The sequence below is a fragment of the Vespa crabro genome, chromosome 16 (assembly GCF_910589235.1).
Source record: "Vespa crabro chromosome 16, iyVesCrab1.2, whole genome shotgun sequence".
Taxonomy (NCBI): Eukaryota; Metazoa; Arthropoda; class Insecta; order Hymenoptera; family Vespidae; genus Vespa; species Vespa crabro.
Window position 1 is genome coordinate 5,637,668 of NC_060970.1, and position 17,725 is coordinate 5,655,392.

Sequence of the window (17,725 nt, forward strand, 5' to 3'; positions counted from 1 at the left end):
TGCAAGTCAGCGTTTACATCGGACGGATTAAGTTCGTTTCATATCGCAAATTGAAAATCGTATAGATCTTTTTTTGTCAACAAGAGAAATAAAGAGAAAAAACTGTGTTGTTAGATCGTACCAAGTGTCTCTTAAAGTTCTTCCTCTTGATATAAATATATAATCATTTGTAATAATCAACCAATTTAATATTCAATTTTCATCTGTTTCTATATCGTTTTCCTATTGATGCTTTAACATCCAAAAAATTAAGAAAAAGGAAAGAATAAGAAGAAGTAAAAGGAGGAAAATCCCTACTTTTTTCGCCATAGTGAAGATACTATTAGTGCTGCGAAATTTTTATTTTAAAGGATAAATCGTTCCTGAGTGATCGTAAAAAAGAAAAAGGGGCAAAAAATTACATACGCACGCACCTACATACAAGTACATACATATATATGTATACGTATATGTATATGTAAAAGAAATAAAGACGACGGGGATATCTTTTCGATTTGTTTTCGTAAAAAGCCGGAAGAAGATGAGACCACCAGCGTATAATGCCGAAGAGGTACAACAGATTCCTCAAGAGCAAGGAGAAAGGAACGTGGCCATGGCTGTTTGCGTTCAATTGGCGGGCCGAGCGATTATTAGGGTAGTTTCGCGATGCGAGGAAGCTCAGGACAATTGTAATTTAGGTATGTTAAAAAGAGAAATACGAAAAAGTCATCATGTCTAATCATAATCAGCATGAACTATAAACGCACCTATTTACATGTTATATTACTACCAACTAGTATTTGTATAATTTCTAACGCATCTTGCACACTGACTCGTTGATACACTTTTCGAAAAGAATTTTGATCGATTAAACAATTTTTACCGATAAAGCTTTCTAACAGAAATCTATTTTTGAATCATCGAACGAATCGATAAGATAACACGATTAACTTTATATATAGAACGTGTCTTATTATTTTTCCTTAAATATTATCAAATTTTTTAATTTAACCTAAATATTTTTTCATTCGTAAAAAGTATCTTTTCAATCGAAGATAAATTTTTTTTATATATATATAAAGTTTTATATGCATTTGTGTAAGTGCGCGCGCGTGTGTGTGTGTGTGTAAGTGCATGTGCGCGCGTGTAATATCATGCACGTTGCACTCAAATCAATTATATACGTATAGTAAATACATAAGTATGTAACTGTACAATAACTCCATTTCCTGCTTTTTCGTTTAGAAAAAAGAAAGAAAGAAAACACAAAGGTAAAGTTCGTTTCTGTGTGCGCGCGTGTGTGTGCTGTCTTTACCTTATCTGTAAATCTGAATAGATCAGGAACCCTGATCAATGCCGTATCATTGGTAGCAAACGACGAACTAAGATCTACACTTCCTCTCTTCCTCCCCCTTTCCCCTCTTTATCCGCCACGCATCATTCTTTTTCTTGCGACGCACCAAGAATTTAACCTTCCATCTGTAACTGCGTTATAAAAATGTTAATAGTTTTCTCAGGCAAAAAATAAATATGTGTATGTTGATCTTTCTCTTCTGTTTTACCGCGCTTACACATAATATGTATGCATATATATACATATATACATATATACATATGTGGCTGTACGTGCGTTCAGCTAGATTACATATAACAAGAAAAGTTTCTAAACGGTTTTACCGGCGAAAGTTTTCCCGCGAAGAGAAAGAACATAACAAGAGAGCATCGATGCATGCATTTCAACGATATAACTACACGATCGTTTCCGATGATCGTAAAAATTATTATTATAATTATAATAATAATAATAATAATAATAATGATATTGATAATGATAACATCAAGACGAATCTTTCGAGGATAATAATAATCTCAAATATTTGTTTTTGATAAATCGCTTTCTTTGTTGCGAAATTTATCAAAGTAATAATGATAAGAATAATAATAAAAAAAAATGAGACCTTTCGAAAATTTCAAATTATTTCTAAAATTCGCGCGTCTTTCAAAATACGCGCCTTTGAAAAGTACGTACGATGAACGGAATAAAAAGTGAAATGCTCGTTGGTGGAATCGTGTTGCCGCTACCACAGTATAGATAATAGACAGGATAAACATCAGAACGATGATTACACAACACCTTCGTCCGGTCTTTGTTCTCTCTCTCTCTCTTTTTTCCTTTTTTAATGCACTGCGACAGTAATTTTCTTCTCGAAGGACGAGATAGATCTCTTTTGCAAAGAGCAGTTACGATCGAATCTATGGATCTATGTTCGAAAGGTCGATCTAGGAATAGTAAATGGTGTGTTAGAGAGACAGAGACACGCAAACGTTTCGCGTGCCGGACGATCTGACCTTTTTAACATCATCCCTCTTCTTTCTCATACATCTATATACTTTTTTTGTAAAGAAAATTTTTCATTTTATAAATTCAAAATGGAACCATTCAAAGCATTCGTAAAACGACGAGAAATACGCGGATATCGCGCGTGGGTAGTATTCCTCTCTTATAGAAACGTAACCATAAAAGGTAACTTGCCGCCACGATGCTTTCTTTATTTTATGACAAAAAGTTATTCCTTCCCCCCTCTATATATATATATGTGTGTGTGTGTGTGTGTGTGTATATAGATATATAATGCACATGTATGCAGACAAAAGTTTGGTTGTGTCGGATCAAATGCGACGATCCCATCACGTTTTCGCACGATCTATTTTACGTAGGTGTCTAACGTTCAATGACTTCTCGAAATCTTTTTCTAAGTTTCTATTTATGAACTGATTGATCGTATTAGATGACCACTGATATTTTTTTTAGAATCTATTCAATGATACTTATTTCGAATATAACATATAATCTCGATCTATACGATAGTAATATCGAATATACGATAATAATAAAGAAATTCTTACTTACTTGTTTATTTATATCTAAATGAACGACACTTTTTCCTATTATCTATATTACATTGAAAAATGTACTTTGAAAAGCAACGAATTCAACGATCGTCTCTTGGGAAGAGTCAAACGACGTGACACGAATTTGCGGGAAATTCAAAAATCGAAAAGGCGCCATAATACGAATTCCGTCACGAAGCTAAAGAAGTAAAAAGGAGAAAGAAGAATTTTGTAAATATACGTAATATCTACGTAGGATCTTCTCGTTCTATCGTACGAAAAACATTCCTGATCTTTGACGAATTTTCTCCTTCTCCTTTGATTCAGTGTTGTATTCAAAGGAAAGGAAAAAAGGAGAAAACGCGTTCACGCGATTTCTTCGGAGAAAAAGGATTAATGGTAAACGTTGTAATAGAAATAATTTACCTTCGGAACGGTATACTTCGATAAACGTAATTTCGATCTAGTGACGATATCTTCTAAACGGGTGTTGTCAAGGCCAAGCGATAGAACGAATCGGGTGAATTTATTTCCAAGAGATCTTAACGAAAATAAATGTTTCTCGCGATTGCATTCTACGGAGAGCGGACTCGAGAACTATTCGTTGAATCGCGTCCGTTGCTCGGTCTAAAACAAAATGGCGAACGCCGTGACAAAGGTGGTATTACGTTGTGAAGAAGCTCAGGAGAATGAAAATCTCGGTACGAGAAAGAAATTACTTTTCCCTACACTTTTCAATATTCTTCTTTTACATTTATTATCGTTCTTCTTTTCTCCTTCTTCTCTTTTTCTTTTTCTACTAACCTCTTTTACATTTCATTCGGGATCGAAAAACTAAAGGCTAACCGTGGTGTACCGTACTTTTGATCGAACTATAAACTTATATGTTACTTACTTCACGCAGCAACCGTTGGAGCGGCGCGCTTTTTGAAAATTGTACGAATTTTCATTTTTTTTCACATTATTCTTTAATTACAATGAATCAAGATAATATTTGAGATTATGCTCAGCTTGTGATTTTCATAACATATAATTCCAAGTGAATCGTGTAAAAATAACAAATTAGCAAGTTTTGTACAGGTGCATCGAACGATGCCATATGGCAACCGTCCAGTTAGAAAAGTTTAGATATAATCGTGTAGCAGCAACTGATATATGCGTTTTACACTTAGAATACGTTTATTTCGTAACTCATTCCAGACGGTACCTCTCTTCCGTACTTGGGTTAAGAAAATCGAGCAGGAGAAAGCGTGAAGCCGTCGTAATTCGACGGTCAATTCATTTTCAATGAGATCTCTATGCGCGTATACCGAGTCTCACATCGGCTTGGTTAACTCTTTCCAAGGGATACACGATTTTATTTTACATGTTATTTTTTCTTTTTAATTATATTTCAGATTTGTCTGAATGCCAGTTAATGCAAATACCGGATGCGGTTTATCATTTGATGAGACATACAGAATTGAAAAGATGCGATTTGTCCGGTAATGTTATAACAAAGATCCCGCCAAAATTTGCAGTGAAATTTTCCCTTATCACTGGTCAGTATCAATGATAAATGTCTATAGGCTTCAATAAATATTTCCATTAATGAATATTTCTTTATAGAACTCAATCTAAGTCACAATCAAATGAGTAAACTCCCGGAAGAACTTGCTGAACTACAAGCATTGGAAAGACTCAACATTTCGCATAATACTTTTATCGCTTTGCCACCTGTTACCTGCCAGATACCTCAGCTTAAACGACTTCTTGCCAATAATAACTCCATCATCGGTAAGTCTTCAGGATACAGAAGAAGAATCTAGAAAAATTATTCTTTGGTTAGTAAATGAATTGGCATACTTATTAGAGAACTATGTAGAGAGCGAGGGAGCGAGAGAATTTATAAAAATTATAATAAAAGCAAGAGACAACAATATTTAGTACTTTCCTATTATATTTCAGACGTCGATGTTGAGAGAATTAAACATGCACCGGCGTTGGAATACATAGATTTGCAAGCGAATCCATTAACGCCCAGAATGTACGATCTTCTGAGTACCTTGACTCGTATCAGAGTGGAATTAACTCCACGGCAAGTAGAAGAATGGGAAGATTTGACGGTCTGAAACTGATCTTTAGCCTGACTTTAGTCCGATGAAAGAAGCAAGAAGAGAGGGATATTAACTTTGTTAAAAAAGAGCCAGCTGGAAGCTTTCACTTTTTACAAATGAGCTTTACGGCACAACGTTCTCTGCAAAGATTCGTTCAAGACTGCAAGAAATAATCCTTGCATAGTTTAAGAATTTAACAAATATTTTGTACAGTGATAATACGACTGACAGTAAGCGAATATGCAAGCGACTGTATTATATATATGAATTATATATATATATGAATATGTATATATAAATATTGATCGATTTCTATTTTAAAATGATAATTTTAAACATTTCTATAATATTATATTTTCGATTCGCATTTAATCGAATCGGAGAAATCGATTGCTCTTTTTAATAGTATTGTTTCTTAGACTTAGTTTTTTATCTACTTGTATGCCTCTTCAATTTATTCTAATCGATAGTCGTTAAAAAATCACAAAAAGGAAACAAATTATTATTACTTTTATCCGACAAATTTTTCTCTGAAATATGTAAGATAGTACCGTCTACTTATTTATTTCATTATATATATTTTAAAACTATATTAACAGTATACAACTGCCAATCTTGCGGTTGATCGATCTTTGACAATAACATTGATTTTCTTTAATGAAAGAGTAAGGTAACAAATCTTTCTCTTAGCACATACACATATATATGTATATATATACATATATAAAGTAAATAATAAATATAAGAAAAAAGATTATATATCTGAAAATAACAAAATCGCCTCTGCTGTTATTTATATTTGTAATTGTATAGAAAACAAAAAAATATTAATCTGCAAATGTATGTGCATGTACACATACACATACGCAAAATTGTAAATTCAACACTCTATCGTAACGTATTGTTAATCTAGTCAACAATTTATGGGACGTTGCAATAATGTATTTAAAAAAATGAGAGAGAGAGAGAGAGAGAGAGGGAGAAAGAAAAACAAAAGCAGTTGTTTCCTTTACTCTCTTAATCAATAAATGTAATAAAATAACAAATAAAAGAAAAAGAAGAAATTTGATGCTACCTTGATTTTTATTGACATCAAAATGTGTGTATGTCATATCAGAGCACGCATACATCATACATATGCATACATATATACTCACACGAGTTTCCTCTCTCTCTGTGTCGTAGTTTTGTTTTCGAACAACAATAATAATAATAATAATAATAATAGTAATAATAATAATAATAATAGTAGTAGTAGTAATAACTAATAATCTACGACATAATCAATATATAACATTGCTGTGTGTGAGTAATATGTTTTCACATTTTAATGTATAAATCGGAGTCACTTTAAACTCGCGACATACAAGTAGTAGACGTATGCTAGTCATATACAACACGTGTAAATGAGTTATATTGTTTTACTACATATATTTTCTTATTAACATAATAAAATAATATAATAATAATAATAATAATAATAATAAAATGTGTAATGAGTCGCAGAATTAATTATCTACAATACTTGTTCGTCGTTATGAAATCACAAAAAAATATACATTACAAAATAATAATAATAATAATAATAATAATAATAATTAAAACAATAATTGAACATTGATTATTAAAAAAATTTTACTCTCGCAGATTCATCCATTCTTTCAATCTCTCTCTCTCTCTCTCACACTCTCTCGCAAGAATACTGTCTCGCAAATTGATAATAATGATAATTTTTTTCAACGTTTTGCGATAATAAATAATTCCGTTAAATCGCAATACCGAAGAAAAAATGCATGACACGTGCGTACTAGGAATTGTACATACACGTCAGATATATATATATATGTATATATATATATATATAATAACTAAAGAGATTTTGTTCAGAAGTAATTGAACAAAGTCTTTATTAGGTGCTGTATGTGTACGTGTGTATGACAATAGAGGGAAAGGGGGAGAGAAAAAGGTTTATTTAAAAACCTTTCATTATTTTCAGTGCTTGCATATTTCATTATATACCGAAAGCTACGCTTTAATAATTGAATATATTTATAATGTGTGTGTGTGTGTGTGTGTGTGTATGTGTGGGGGGTGCGTGCATACGTGGGTATGTTGTATGTATGTACATATACATTAATACGCAAGAATATTATCAACTGCCCGATGTGATTTTTTTATTAGTTTGCGTTTAGAATCACGTTTAGAAATAGGACGATATTCTATATAGGCTTCTGCTATATTAAGCAGCACAAAGTAGGAACTACTTCCAAGCTTAGATCAAAATGAAAACACTTTTCTAATAAAATTTATAGAAACTGTCTTCATTTCAATTATTCGAGTTTCTAGCTTTATTGGAAGTTACTCCTTCTTTTTTCATCGTCTGGCACTCTTTACTCGTGTACCATTCGTTCTTTCTTTCGTTTCCACGGAATATTATGTACAGAAATCTATACCCTAACTAATTCACACTCAGACGTATTTCTTTTTTCTTTTTCCTAAAGAAAGATTTTTTTTTTCTTTTTTTCTTTTTTTTTCTTTTTTAAAGAGAAGAAGACTCGCTCCGGGGTCAGACCTTGTCGTACATGTGTTCATTAACATTAGCAATTTATAATCTTCAAATTCTTTTTATTATTTTTTTTTTCTTTTCTTTTTCTTCAACAGAAATAAAAAATCCCTTTTTAAGGAATAAGAGAATTGATGTTGATTTCTTAAAAATTGAGAAAATTTGTAAGAATATTTTCTTTCAATTAAAAATGAATAATATAAATATTTTTATACAAAAGGATAAGAGAGGAAGTAAATGGAGAAATCCAAAATTGATGCAAAGGCAAAGGGAGAGAAAAAAAAAAGAAAAAAAAAAAAAAAAAAAAAAAAAAAAAAGAATATAAATCAGTCTTCTTGTTCTCCTGGCATTTTTCGTAAGAGTCTGTCCCTGAGCATAGTCAGCTATAAATCTTCAATAATTATAATTCGGTATAAAAAGAAAGTCAAACTCGCACAACAGTTGTTCTATGTAAAATGAAACGAAGAAAGGGGCCAAATAAATACTATGCAATAAGATATTTACTTTCTTCGGTAGAGTCACAAATCTTTGTTACTTGTGCGTTGTCTAAAAGTAAACAGCACATAGTTTTTTTTTCTTCTTTTATTATTTGTGACCGTCAAATTAGACGATTCATTCGTCTATCTAGGCGACACAAGAAGGATTAAGTGTAATTTGGAAGCTTCAAGTATCAGTGCGCGATTGAATTCTACTGTACGTAACTATACAAACATAAAATTGTATAGAACTTGATTTGTCCCAAGCAAGTACATTTTAACGGGAAGCTTTGTTTTTTGCTTGTGTTTACAAAGCAGAACTTTCTTTCTTTTTTCTTTTTGTTCGGTCTTTGTTCTCTTTAGAAATTAGAAAAATGGAGCAAATGGCATTGGATATATTTGGCCATTATCATCCTCCTCTTCGTCGTCGTCTTCATCGTCGTCGTCGTCGTCGTCGTCGTCGTCGTCGTCGTCGTCGTCGTCATATCGTTGGCAACTCTCCGAACTTGAAAATATTAGCACGTGTCAATATCAGACGATTAGACTTTCCTAATTAAGAATAGAAAGAAATTGATAAGCCCAGTGCCAATAATTAAGCCAACGCTTCTTAGCACTCGAATGAATAACTTCATCGAGCAAACTTGAAGGAATCTTAGCATTAAAGTTCAAAAATGTCGCATTGAACCATAACACTGGATTGATCATTGCGCTTTGAAGTTAGGTATCTCATTTAATGACCTAAAAGGAGCGGCTATGTATTGTACAGGTGACACTCTATGTATGATGTTGGTACAAATCCTTCGATTGGTTGAGAGATACGACGAACACGTGTCCATCCATCGCCCTGGTCTAATTCGATCATATACAATTCTTCACCATCGTACATTGGTATAGAACCTTCGCTAGTAGCTAAAAACGATGATTTTTTTTAATGCCAATCTCTTAAATCCTTTAAAATCGATATTTTAAAGGTTTGTATGCCTACCGTCGAAAGGATAAAGTGCTCTACAGGTTCCTAATGGCGGTTGTGCATCTATCTCATCAACATAATATTCTTCTCCTCCACTTCCAGGAAGTGACGTTCTTGATTCTCCAAGACCAGATTCCGGGCTATTCGTGGAACTGTGCATCAGTACCGTAAAGCAAAATCTTGTCTATTGGTCTTAGACAAATATTCTTCTCTACTTTTTTTTTTTGTTTTCTTTTTTCAATATACAAATGAATCTTCTTTTTTGTTCTTCAACGAAATTACTACACATTTTTTATTTTCTATTTATTATTTCTTATTGAAATACTTTGCTTACCCATGACTTGGTTGAGGAGTACCTGGCGCACTCTTTTTATGAACTGGCTGATTCGCATTCGCATTACTAACACTAGAATCAGAAGCTGATCTTGAAAGACTTTCTTCTCCTCCCGAATGACTGGATCTTCTTGAACTTAACGGCCTTGTCGCTGAGCCATTACTCGTAGGCTTTCGTTGGACTTGACTTGGACTGAAAGGAAAATAAAAATGATATTTTCAATAAAAATTTCTTTCTTTTATTACTAGTACGGGCGCGTTTGCAACGTTACCTGGATAAGCTAACGCCGGCGCGCATGGCTTCTTCCAAATAACCTTGAAACTTTGCTAATTCCGCACCAAGTTTGTCCAATTTATTGCTAGATTGATTCAATTGGCCTTCTATACTCATTGGATCACCTAATGCTGGATTTTGCTCGTAGACACCTTTCATCTTCATCAAACCATCTCTTGCTGCAGTTTCCTGTTGAATCTTGGCCTGAATTTCATCGAGTTTGTGTTGCAATCTTTTCTTCCGTTGATTTGGAGGTAAATCGCTGCAGTCCTCCTTCGCCCCATCGCCATAACCCGGCACGTTGTTCTGAAATGTTTCAATTTATGTAATTGCAGTGTTCAATGACGAAACTCTATCAAGTGAAATAGAGGACTACATGAGAAAAAAGCATGTCACAAATGCAACGCATCAATCCTGTTATTTAACGGAACACAAATTAATATATTGATTATTAAGCTATAATACGTATGTTTATGTACATATATATACATACATGTGTGTGTGTGTGTGTGTATATATATATATATAGACATATATCAATGACTAATAAAGCTAGAAACTAGAATTTGACATGTGAAATTAAAGAAAATAAATTGGCTTCAAAGGAATGAATACAATAAGGAGGATGTTCATTAAAAGAATAATGGCCATTTTGTATAGAGAAGGAGGACAGACCTTTAAAGCTATGCACACCTCGATCAACTTCTGTTGTTCGCATGAAACAAATTCCAAAAGCGTTTCATTCAGCATATAAATGGGGAAGTAGTATTTTAATGATTACATAGAGTAAAAATTCAAATAGTGATACCCTTTGTATACTTTTAATAATATTTCTCAATCAGTTGAACTTTTACTCTCGAAGATAAAACATTCGTAATGATAAACAAACTCACAGTCACAGTTCTCAAGTGCAGGATTTGTTAAGATTGCAAAGTGACGGACGATCAAGCCATCTACGGTGTACTTACTAAATGCGATAATATCCAAATTCATAGCCCATGGATGATTGGAAACAAGAGAGACCGCAGGCAGATCGAACCGTCCACCAAATTAATAAAATATACAGAAGAAAAAGAAGTTACATTCTCTTAAGAAGAAGTTCTGTGCAACGAGTATCATGTACATATTCGTAATGAGAAAGAAATAAAGAGAAACAAAGCAAAATAATATCTAAACTTTGTGACGTTACGAAAGAAAAGAAAAGAACGTACTTTGACTCGTTAAAAGGAATAAAATTCAATGTAAATGCATGCTTGATAAAAAACAACAATGTGCATTATAAATTTTACAAGCTTCCTCTTTTTCGATAATATCATATACAACCGCGCGCGTGCGTCTGTGTGCGTGTGTAAACAAACAAATAAATAAATATACACATATATATATATATATATATGTATATATAACTCAGGATAAAGGTAAAAGAAAAAGAAGAGAAAGAAAGAGAAGAAAACATGCTTCATCATATTCCCCATAGCCCTTACGTTTTTGAGATAAATTCTGCATCGATATATATGGAAGGAGGTTCGCATTAGTGATAAATGAAACGAATAACAAGAAAGAAATATTCACCTTATTGCTACTAAAAATTCCAAAAAGTCCAACTCTCTTTTTGATCTTCCCACCGGATACAGTTCCCTTTACTGTCAGATGATTATGTATCGGCTGCATCGCAGGTTGTGATAATTGACTGTTACTATCGTACGTCTTGGCAACGGAAAGATCTTCGAATGGAAAATCTCCTGGCGGTTGGAAACCACTTTTATACCGTTCGATAACTAACAACGTATCTTCCTTCTCGTTAATCTCATTCGCTGCCTTTTCAATTCCATCCAAACATTGAGCGATTATTGGCGCAACTGCACGTTCTATTTCCACTGACTTGATCATATAATTTCGCATGTTTTTTATTCTCTTCTCATCTAATTCCTAATTAAAGCGGAAATTAATGAACATTAATGTATTATATCTCAAAGAATACATATTTACCGACAGGTATTACCTGTAGATGCTGAAATACTTCTGGCATGGACGTATGATAATGCAATGTTTGCATGTCATTTGTCTTTTGCAACTGATTGGCGTACTCCGTCTTTGCTTCTTCGCTTTGTTGCGTTTTCAGGGTCATGTTCATCCTCTGCTTTTCTACCTATTATAATAAATAACAAAAGTGTTACTACAACGATCTTCGATGGATATAACTGTCATGAAACAAGTATTAACAAATTATTCTTATTTATGAGAAAACGCGTTATCAACGCGTTATAACTATATACCTCGGCTCTGGAAAGATTCAGATCAGCGTCAGCTCTCTGATAATTTTCAACAGCTCTTTCCGCTTCGCGAAAAGCTTTCTCATATGCTTTTCTAGCTCGTTCCAAATTACCAATTTGTCCGGCCAATGCTGCCCTCAATCTGATACCCTCTTGCAAATACTTTTTGCGATCTTCTTTGAAATCCTTCACAAGTATGTTCAATTCCCGTAGAACGGTAGCTTGCAAATTTTCCGCAATGACCTCCCTCTGGCCAGCTTGGTCGTTCACTTCGTTTAATTCCATTTTAAAGGCCCGACATGGGCTGTATCTGTGAAGAAAAGTAAACAAGAAAGTTGATTATAAATTAAATTAAAAAATACCATCTCTTTTTCTACACAGAAGACATTTGAATTTTCTTCCACGTTCTATTAGATCTAACTATTGATCTAACTATTAGATCAAACTATTAACATTAATAATTTCTCTACCAATTTTCATAGTATAATGCAGAGAACCAAGAAGCTTATTATTCATTTTTGATATCAACAAATGTTCAAGTCGCCCTAATACTTTGTTTTCTTAGCAGCAACAACGTCAGTAGTCATCGTACAAACGATCATTAAGAACGATTCTGTAGCATCCAATAAGAGAAAAAAGAGAGAGAGAGAGAGACTCATAACGCGAACATCACGAGAGGCACGATCGTCTTCTTACGTGCCTAAGACTGCCTGGTACTCACTTATAATCCTCCTCCTCTTCTTTCTTCTTCGGTTCTTTCGGCTGATAACTCTTCACGAGTCGTCTGCAAAGAGAAACGAAACAATATTATTGGCTTGGATATATATCTAAACGATTCCGAGTTTTATGATCTAACCTTAGTATCATTAAAATATAATCACATCATACTTTGTCTATTCTGCTTTTACACCTCTGCTTACAAACGCGAATCGCGTTGTACATTTATTCGTAGGACATTAATGTATACCCATAACAGTGCACATCGCACAGGAACATTACGTGCAACGTACGCTCTTAAAAATGTAATAATAAATCTGAATGGATGAATATTGCAATGGGCCAAATAATGTCACAATTTTCAATATTTTAGATGGACTCTTTCAAAGGAAGAAGGAAAAAAAGACGAAATAATTTTTTGCAAGCATTCTTCAAGAATACAAAACTTCTCGTAAAAAGAAAAAAAAAAAAAAAAAAAAAAAAAAAAAGAAGAAAGATTTCTCAGAAGGGATTAACAGCAGATTCGTCATACGATAACCCCCAAAGATATCCTAAAATAATAAATGATCTCTTTAGAAAAGCCTATTCTATCGACGAATTTTCGATTTATCTACATGGGACGAGATAACGCGATAAAACGCAACGAAGGACTATCAACGCACACAGATAAAACATATTCGCATAGGTGTAAGAGAAGACATAAAAGCAGTCGTATACATACGTATACATACGTAGTAACCACTAAGTCTTCTTGAGAGAGCGAGAGAGAGAGAGAGAGAGACACACCCGATAGAGAACAAAAGTATGTAATACACGCTACATAGACCGGCATTCAGGGAACAAACAAGGGGACCTTTAATACAATATTACAACTCGAGTCCCTGAACTCTGTAGGGTGCGTGAGACTCACTTATTATACAGGATGTTCCATTCAAAGTATTAATGTATTAACTTTGAGCAAAGCTTCGTTCTTACGTTGACACACACACACACACAGGGAGAGAGAGAGGGCTAAGAGATAATTAAATAAATAAATAAATAAATAATCATTGGATACCTGAGCTTGGCCGCATATTCCACCTCGATGGCACATCGATCACGAATAAAATGTCCATATCTCTCGAGAAAGTCTATCCCTTTTTGCGTATGATGGGATAGATTGTCGAACTGGTCCTGAAATAATTAACAAAACAAATGTATATTTTATTAATTCATATTAATGCGTCGATAAGAAGTCGATAAGAAGCGAATTTTTTGAAAGAAATTTTTACGTTTTTCTAAGAAACGATTACATTCCCATTACTGATGTTAATAAGACAATAATCACTGATGATTGAACGAGAGTCAAAGAAAAAAAAAATATCTTGCACACACGCAAAACAAGTTTTCCACGTTCGCTCTTCACAATGAAGAATTTCGTAAGATATTTAGCGACGCGGCACGAAAAGTGAAACTTCGAGCACTTAATGAGAACTTGTGGCTCTTCTTTATCATTCTTCAAAATCTCTAAGAAATACTAATACAAACAACGCTAAACGTTTCAATAAATTCCATAACCTAACAATTTGTTTTTAAACTTTCCTCGATGAATGGAAACAATTTGCTAATTAATCGATCGATCAATTTCACCAATACGAATTATCACAATAATATATTTCATTTGTTAACGCGCACAACATTTTTATTAATTTTCTAATGAGAAAGTTTGAAGGACTTGGACGACGAAACAAGAAATGGAGAATGCGAGCTCGATCGTTCAAGGACGATATAGTGTCTTTCTACGTTTACGCTAGTTGCGGATTAAGGACAAAACGGTACCATTCTTCTGCTGCTCTGTGTGCGTGCGTGTGCGTGTGTGTACGAGTGGTCGAGGCAGAAACTAATCGTGTGTTTCTAAATATGTATATACATACGTATGAGTGTTAGTATTTGAAACACGTTACTTTCATTTCCAACGACGAATAGTACATAATGGCCATTCAAGAATCTTGGATCATCATTTCTACGTACTCTCCATCTTTGTTTCTCGATTAATATGATCGATATTACACGATACAAACATAATGGTCTTTTTTTTAAATTAGTAATTTCTTGGAGAAAGGCCACGATGGATATTATGACAACCAATCGCAATTAAAAACGATATTTATCATATATCTTAAAGTTACGTGTATATAGGTTATGCCAGCTGAGAATAATAATGAACATATCAACGCGCGTCTGTGCATGAAACAGAACATTTTATATTAATCAGAATATCGTTTACTTACAATCAAATAAATTTCTTTCTTTGATATTTTATCGTATCATTCGAAACAAGGGAGATATTACAAACAAGTGTTGCGTTGTATAAACCGAAGCACCCTATACATGTGTATATACATATATATATATATATATATATATATATATATATATATATATATATATATATATATATATATATATATGTTTCGCGACACTCGTACGCAGCTATACAAACGCTTCAACACAGAGAGAGAAAGAGATAGTAGACTTCCGTGGTCAGTTACACTATGCGCAATAAATTCGAAGGAAAGTGGTATATATAACATTTCGTTTTTTAACTTTTCAACTTTCTAATAACTTGATAACCATGATATATATATACACATATATACATATACAAATTGTAATAACGAGATTAGAAACTTTCGAGATTAATTCGAAAAGTGAGATTATAATATGGTGAGGTCGAAAAATGATATTTCATCGGCAGAGTAAAAAGAAATGGTTGACAATAAAAAAAACGGGGTCTTCCTCTAGTCACTAATCGATTTCTAACGAGAAAAGTCCGGGTGAACGAGCGTAAAGCGGCCCTTTGCCCGACCAATCCCTGTCGTTTCTGCCGTCCCGCAGGTCGATACGTGGAAAACGCACCGCCTGCGCGGCCTCGAGTATATGTATACACACACATATATATATATTTTCTCTCTCACTCGATCTGTGTCTCTCTTTCTTTATTCTATGATGAGTCACCCTGGTTCGACCTTTTCGGGAAACGATGCACTTGCACGTTGATCTAACCTTCTGAACGGCACAAAGGCCGTTCTTGAGTTTGTCCTTCTTTAGAACGAGATATACATATAGATAAGTAGAAAGAGAGAGAAATAAGATAAAATTCTAACCTCTTGTATTATCCGAAAACGAAATTGGTTGCTAATGTTTCAGTCAATTAAGGGATTTAATTTTTCGATCTTTTCGATATATCGACCGAGTCGAAACTTCGATTCTTCCAACGTCACGGTCAACGCCGTTCTCTAGTCTATTTCGCTTAAAAAGGAAAAGAAGAAAAAAATAGACGCGCAGATAAGTCGAGAGAGTGATAATATTTTAGATTCTCGTATTATCTGGATTGCACACGAGGCAGGTAGCCAAAATTTCGAGAGAGATACTCGAAGCAGAACCTGTTACTCCTTTACACTCCTCGGATTTTTCTACTCGAGGTATAACTATTTCTGCAGAAAATAAATAATGAAAAGTTGTTTAAAATATTTATCTATTCGTTCGATCTCAGAATATTCGAAATTATTTTTCATATGATTTCTCATTTTTATTTTTCATTGATTTATTTCCATTTCATTAGTTTCATTATTAATTCGATCGATCGATTTTGAACTTCCATTGTTTCGATCGATAAACTAAATTCAATTTCAATTTCTCTTTGCAAATCTTTACATATTAATAATATGAATGAAAAAAGAAAATAAAAATAAAAAGATCTAATCAAATTTACTGAATGGTTAATGAGAGCGAGTACGATCGTTGGACACTCGCGAATCGTGGCTACGTAATTTCGTAATAAAAATAGCACGAAGGAAGGCGTGCGAAGACAATAGACGAGCCAAGGATAAAGCATGTGTATAGAGAGAGAGAGAGAGAGAGAGAAAGCTTACGGGTTCGAACGGAGTGTGCATTATGAGTCATGAAATTGTGTTGGGGTGCTCCACCCTCCGCCCTATCGATCCTGCATTTCTCTATACCAACTTCGATAGAAAGAGTAAAAAAGAGAGACAGACAAACAGAAATACGTATTATACGAGGACCATTGGCATGCACGAAGAGAAAAGACGACGATATGGGCTCTCTCTCTCTCTCTCCCATCCTTCTTTCTCTTTTATATGAAGAAAAAACATTCGTTTATCCACTAAAATGCGAAACCATGCTAATTGCATTTAATAAGCAGATTTTACGTCGCAAACACCCTGTCCCAACCATCATCCTCGTTCAAGTAAACGTACGAAAGAAGAAACATAAAAGAAACGATCTTCGTGCTCTGTGAAAGCTTTACGAAGAGCGTGTGGTTGCATTTTTTTTCTTTCTTGACAAAATAAATCATAAACTTTCAATCTTATAATTATGTCATAGGGATTCTCATTGTAAGATGTCTTCTTTTTCTTCCTTCGAAATACTAGGATTCGTTATCGAATTTATGCGATTCAAAGATTCGGAGGAAAAACAAGAAAGAAGGAAATTTGTTGTCTACGAACTTTCATCGAGTCATCTTTACGGGTTGATGTCGGAATTTGAATGCTTTCTTTTCACCAAGCATAAACAGATGCTTCCTCTCGAAGCTTTTAATAGCAGCTCGTAAATCGGGTCCGACGTCTCCGCACAAGTGCGCAGAGAGCGTAATCAAAGATAAATTGAATCGCATTCGACGCGAAACGATTTATATTTACACCCTTTTACGTTTGAATCCGATTGTCTGAAGGACATACTTCTTTTCTTTTTTTTTAACAACAAATACTCGTGATTGAAACATTTAAACTTTCTTCTTTTTATCGATCGAATTTCAACTCAGACGTTCCATTTTTCTTTTAATTTTATAAATATATATATATATATACACACACACGATCGTATCTATAATTATTTTTGGAAAATTGAATTGATATAATCTTCTAATTAAGAGAATTAGCGGACGTTAGAAATAACCTAAATGTTTAGTCGAATACTCAAGAATGCTGTCGCACATCAAGAAATATAATCAACTCGCAAATGCTACCAATGGTTGAGTAAAATATTTCAGTTGGTATTATTGTGGTAAGAAGCTTGCAACACGACAGGGACGTATCAAAGGACAAGGGGTCCCCACGCAAAAAGAAAGATCCTATTTCTTCTTCTTCCTCTT

General features: G+C 33.8%; 2 protein-coding genes and 1 long non-coding RNA gene across 32 annotated transcripts in view; 1 reads left to right on the top strand and 2 right to left on the bottom strand.

The window, feature by feature from the left end:
* The window catches only part of LOC124429911, a 29,588-nt gene extending 25,326 nt beyond the window's left edge, over positions 1-4,262 (bottom strand). For 3 of the 12 annotated variants that reach the window (XR_006943582.1, XR_006943578.1, XR_006943577.1), the window contains exon 1: positions 1,295-2,876. This is a non-coding gene — a long non-coding RNA (uncharacterized LOC124429911). The other 9 variants (XR_006943579.1, XR_006943581.1, XR_006943580.1 and 6 more) reach the window with 9 other exon arrangements.
* LOC124429908 (leucine-rich repeat-containing protein 20) lies at positions 1-6,031 on the top strand. Its single transcript, XM_046975793.1, has 4 exons — positions 1-677; positions 4,269-4,412; positions 4,480-4,647; positions 4,819-6,031. Exons 1-4 carry the CDS (start codon positions 521-523, stop codon positions 4,980-4,982), a joined length of 633 nt encoding a protein of 210 aa, XP_046831749.1. The 5' UTR covers positions 1-520; the 3' UTR covers positions 4,983-6,031.
* Positions 6,032-17,725, bottom strand: part of LOC124429903 (formin-binding protein 1-like) — a 22,567-nt gene continuing 10,873 nt past the window's right edge. For 9 of the 19 annotated variants that reach the window (XM_046975778.1, XM_046975768.1, XM_046975769.1 and 6 more), the window contains 10 exons: positions 13,631-13,746; positions 12,578-12,640; positions 11,860-12,166; positions 11,586-11,732; positions 11,156-11,512; positions 10,259-10,288; positions 9,582-9,889; positions 9,311-9,502; positions 8,992-9,128; positions 6,032-8,915 (listed from right to left, as the gene is read on the bottom strand). In XM_046975778.1, the coding sequence (XP_046831734.1) occupies positions 8,758-8,915; positions 8,992-9,128; positions 9,311-9,502; positions 9,582-9,889; positions 10,259-10,288; positions 11,156-11,512; positions 11,586-11,732; positions 11,860-12,141 (1,611 nt within the window). In that variant the 5' untranslated portion in view covers positions 12,142-12,166; positions 12,578-12,640; positions 13,631-13,746 and the 3' untranslated portion in view covers positions 6,032-8,757. Of the gene's footprint in view, positions 8,916-8,991; positions 9,129-9,310; positions 9,503-9,581; positions 9,890-10,258; positions 10,289-11,155; positions 11,513-11,585; positions 11,733-11,859; positions 12,167-12,577; positions 12,641-13,630; positions 13,747-13,844; positions 14,371-17,081; positions 17,427-17,725 lie in introns of those variants that run through there. The other 10 variants (XM_046975775.1, XM_046975766.1, XM_046975774.1 and 7 more) reach the window with 8 other exon arrangements.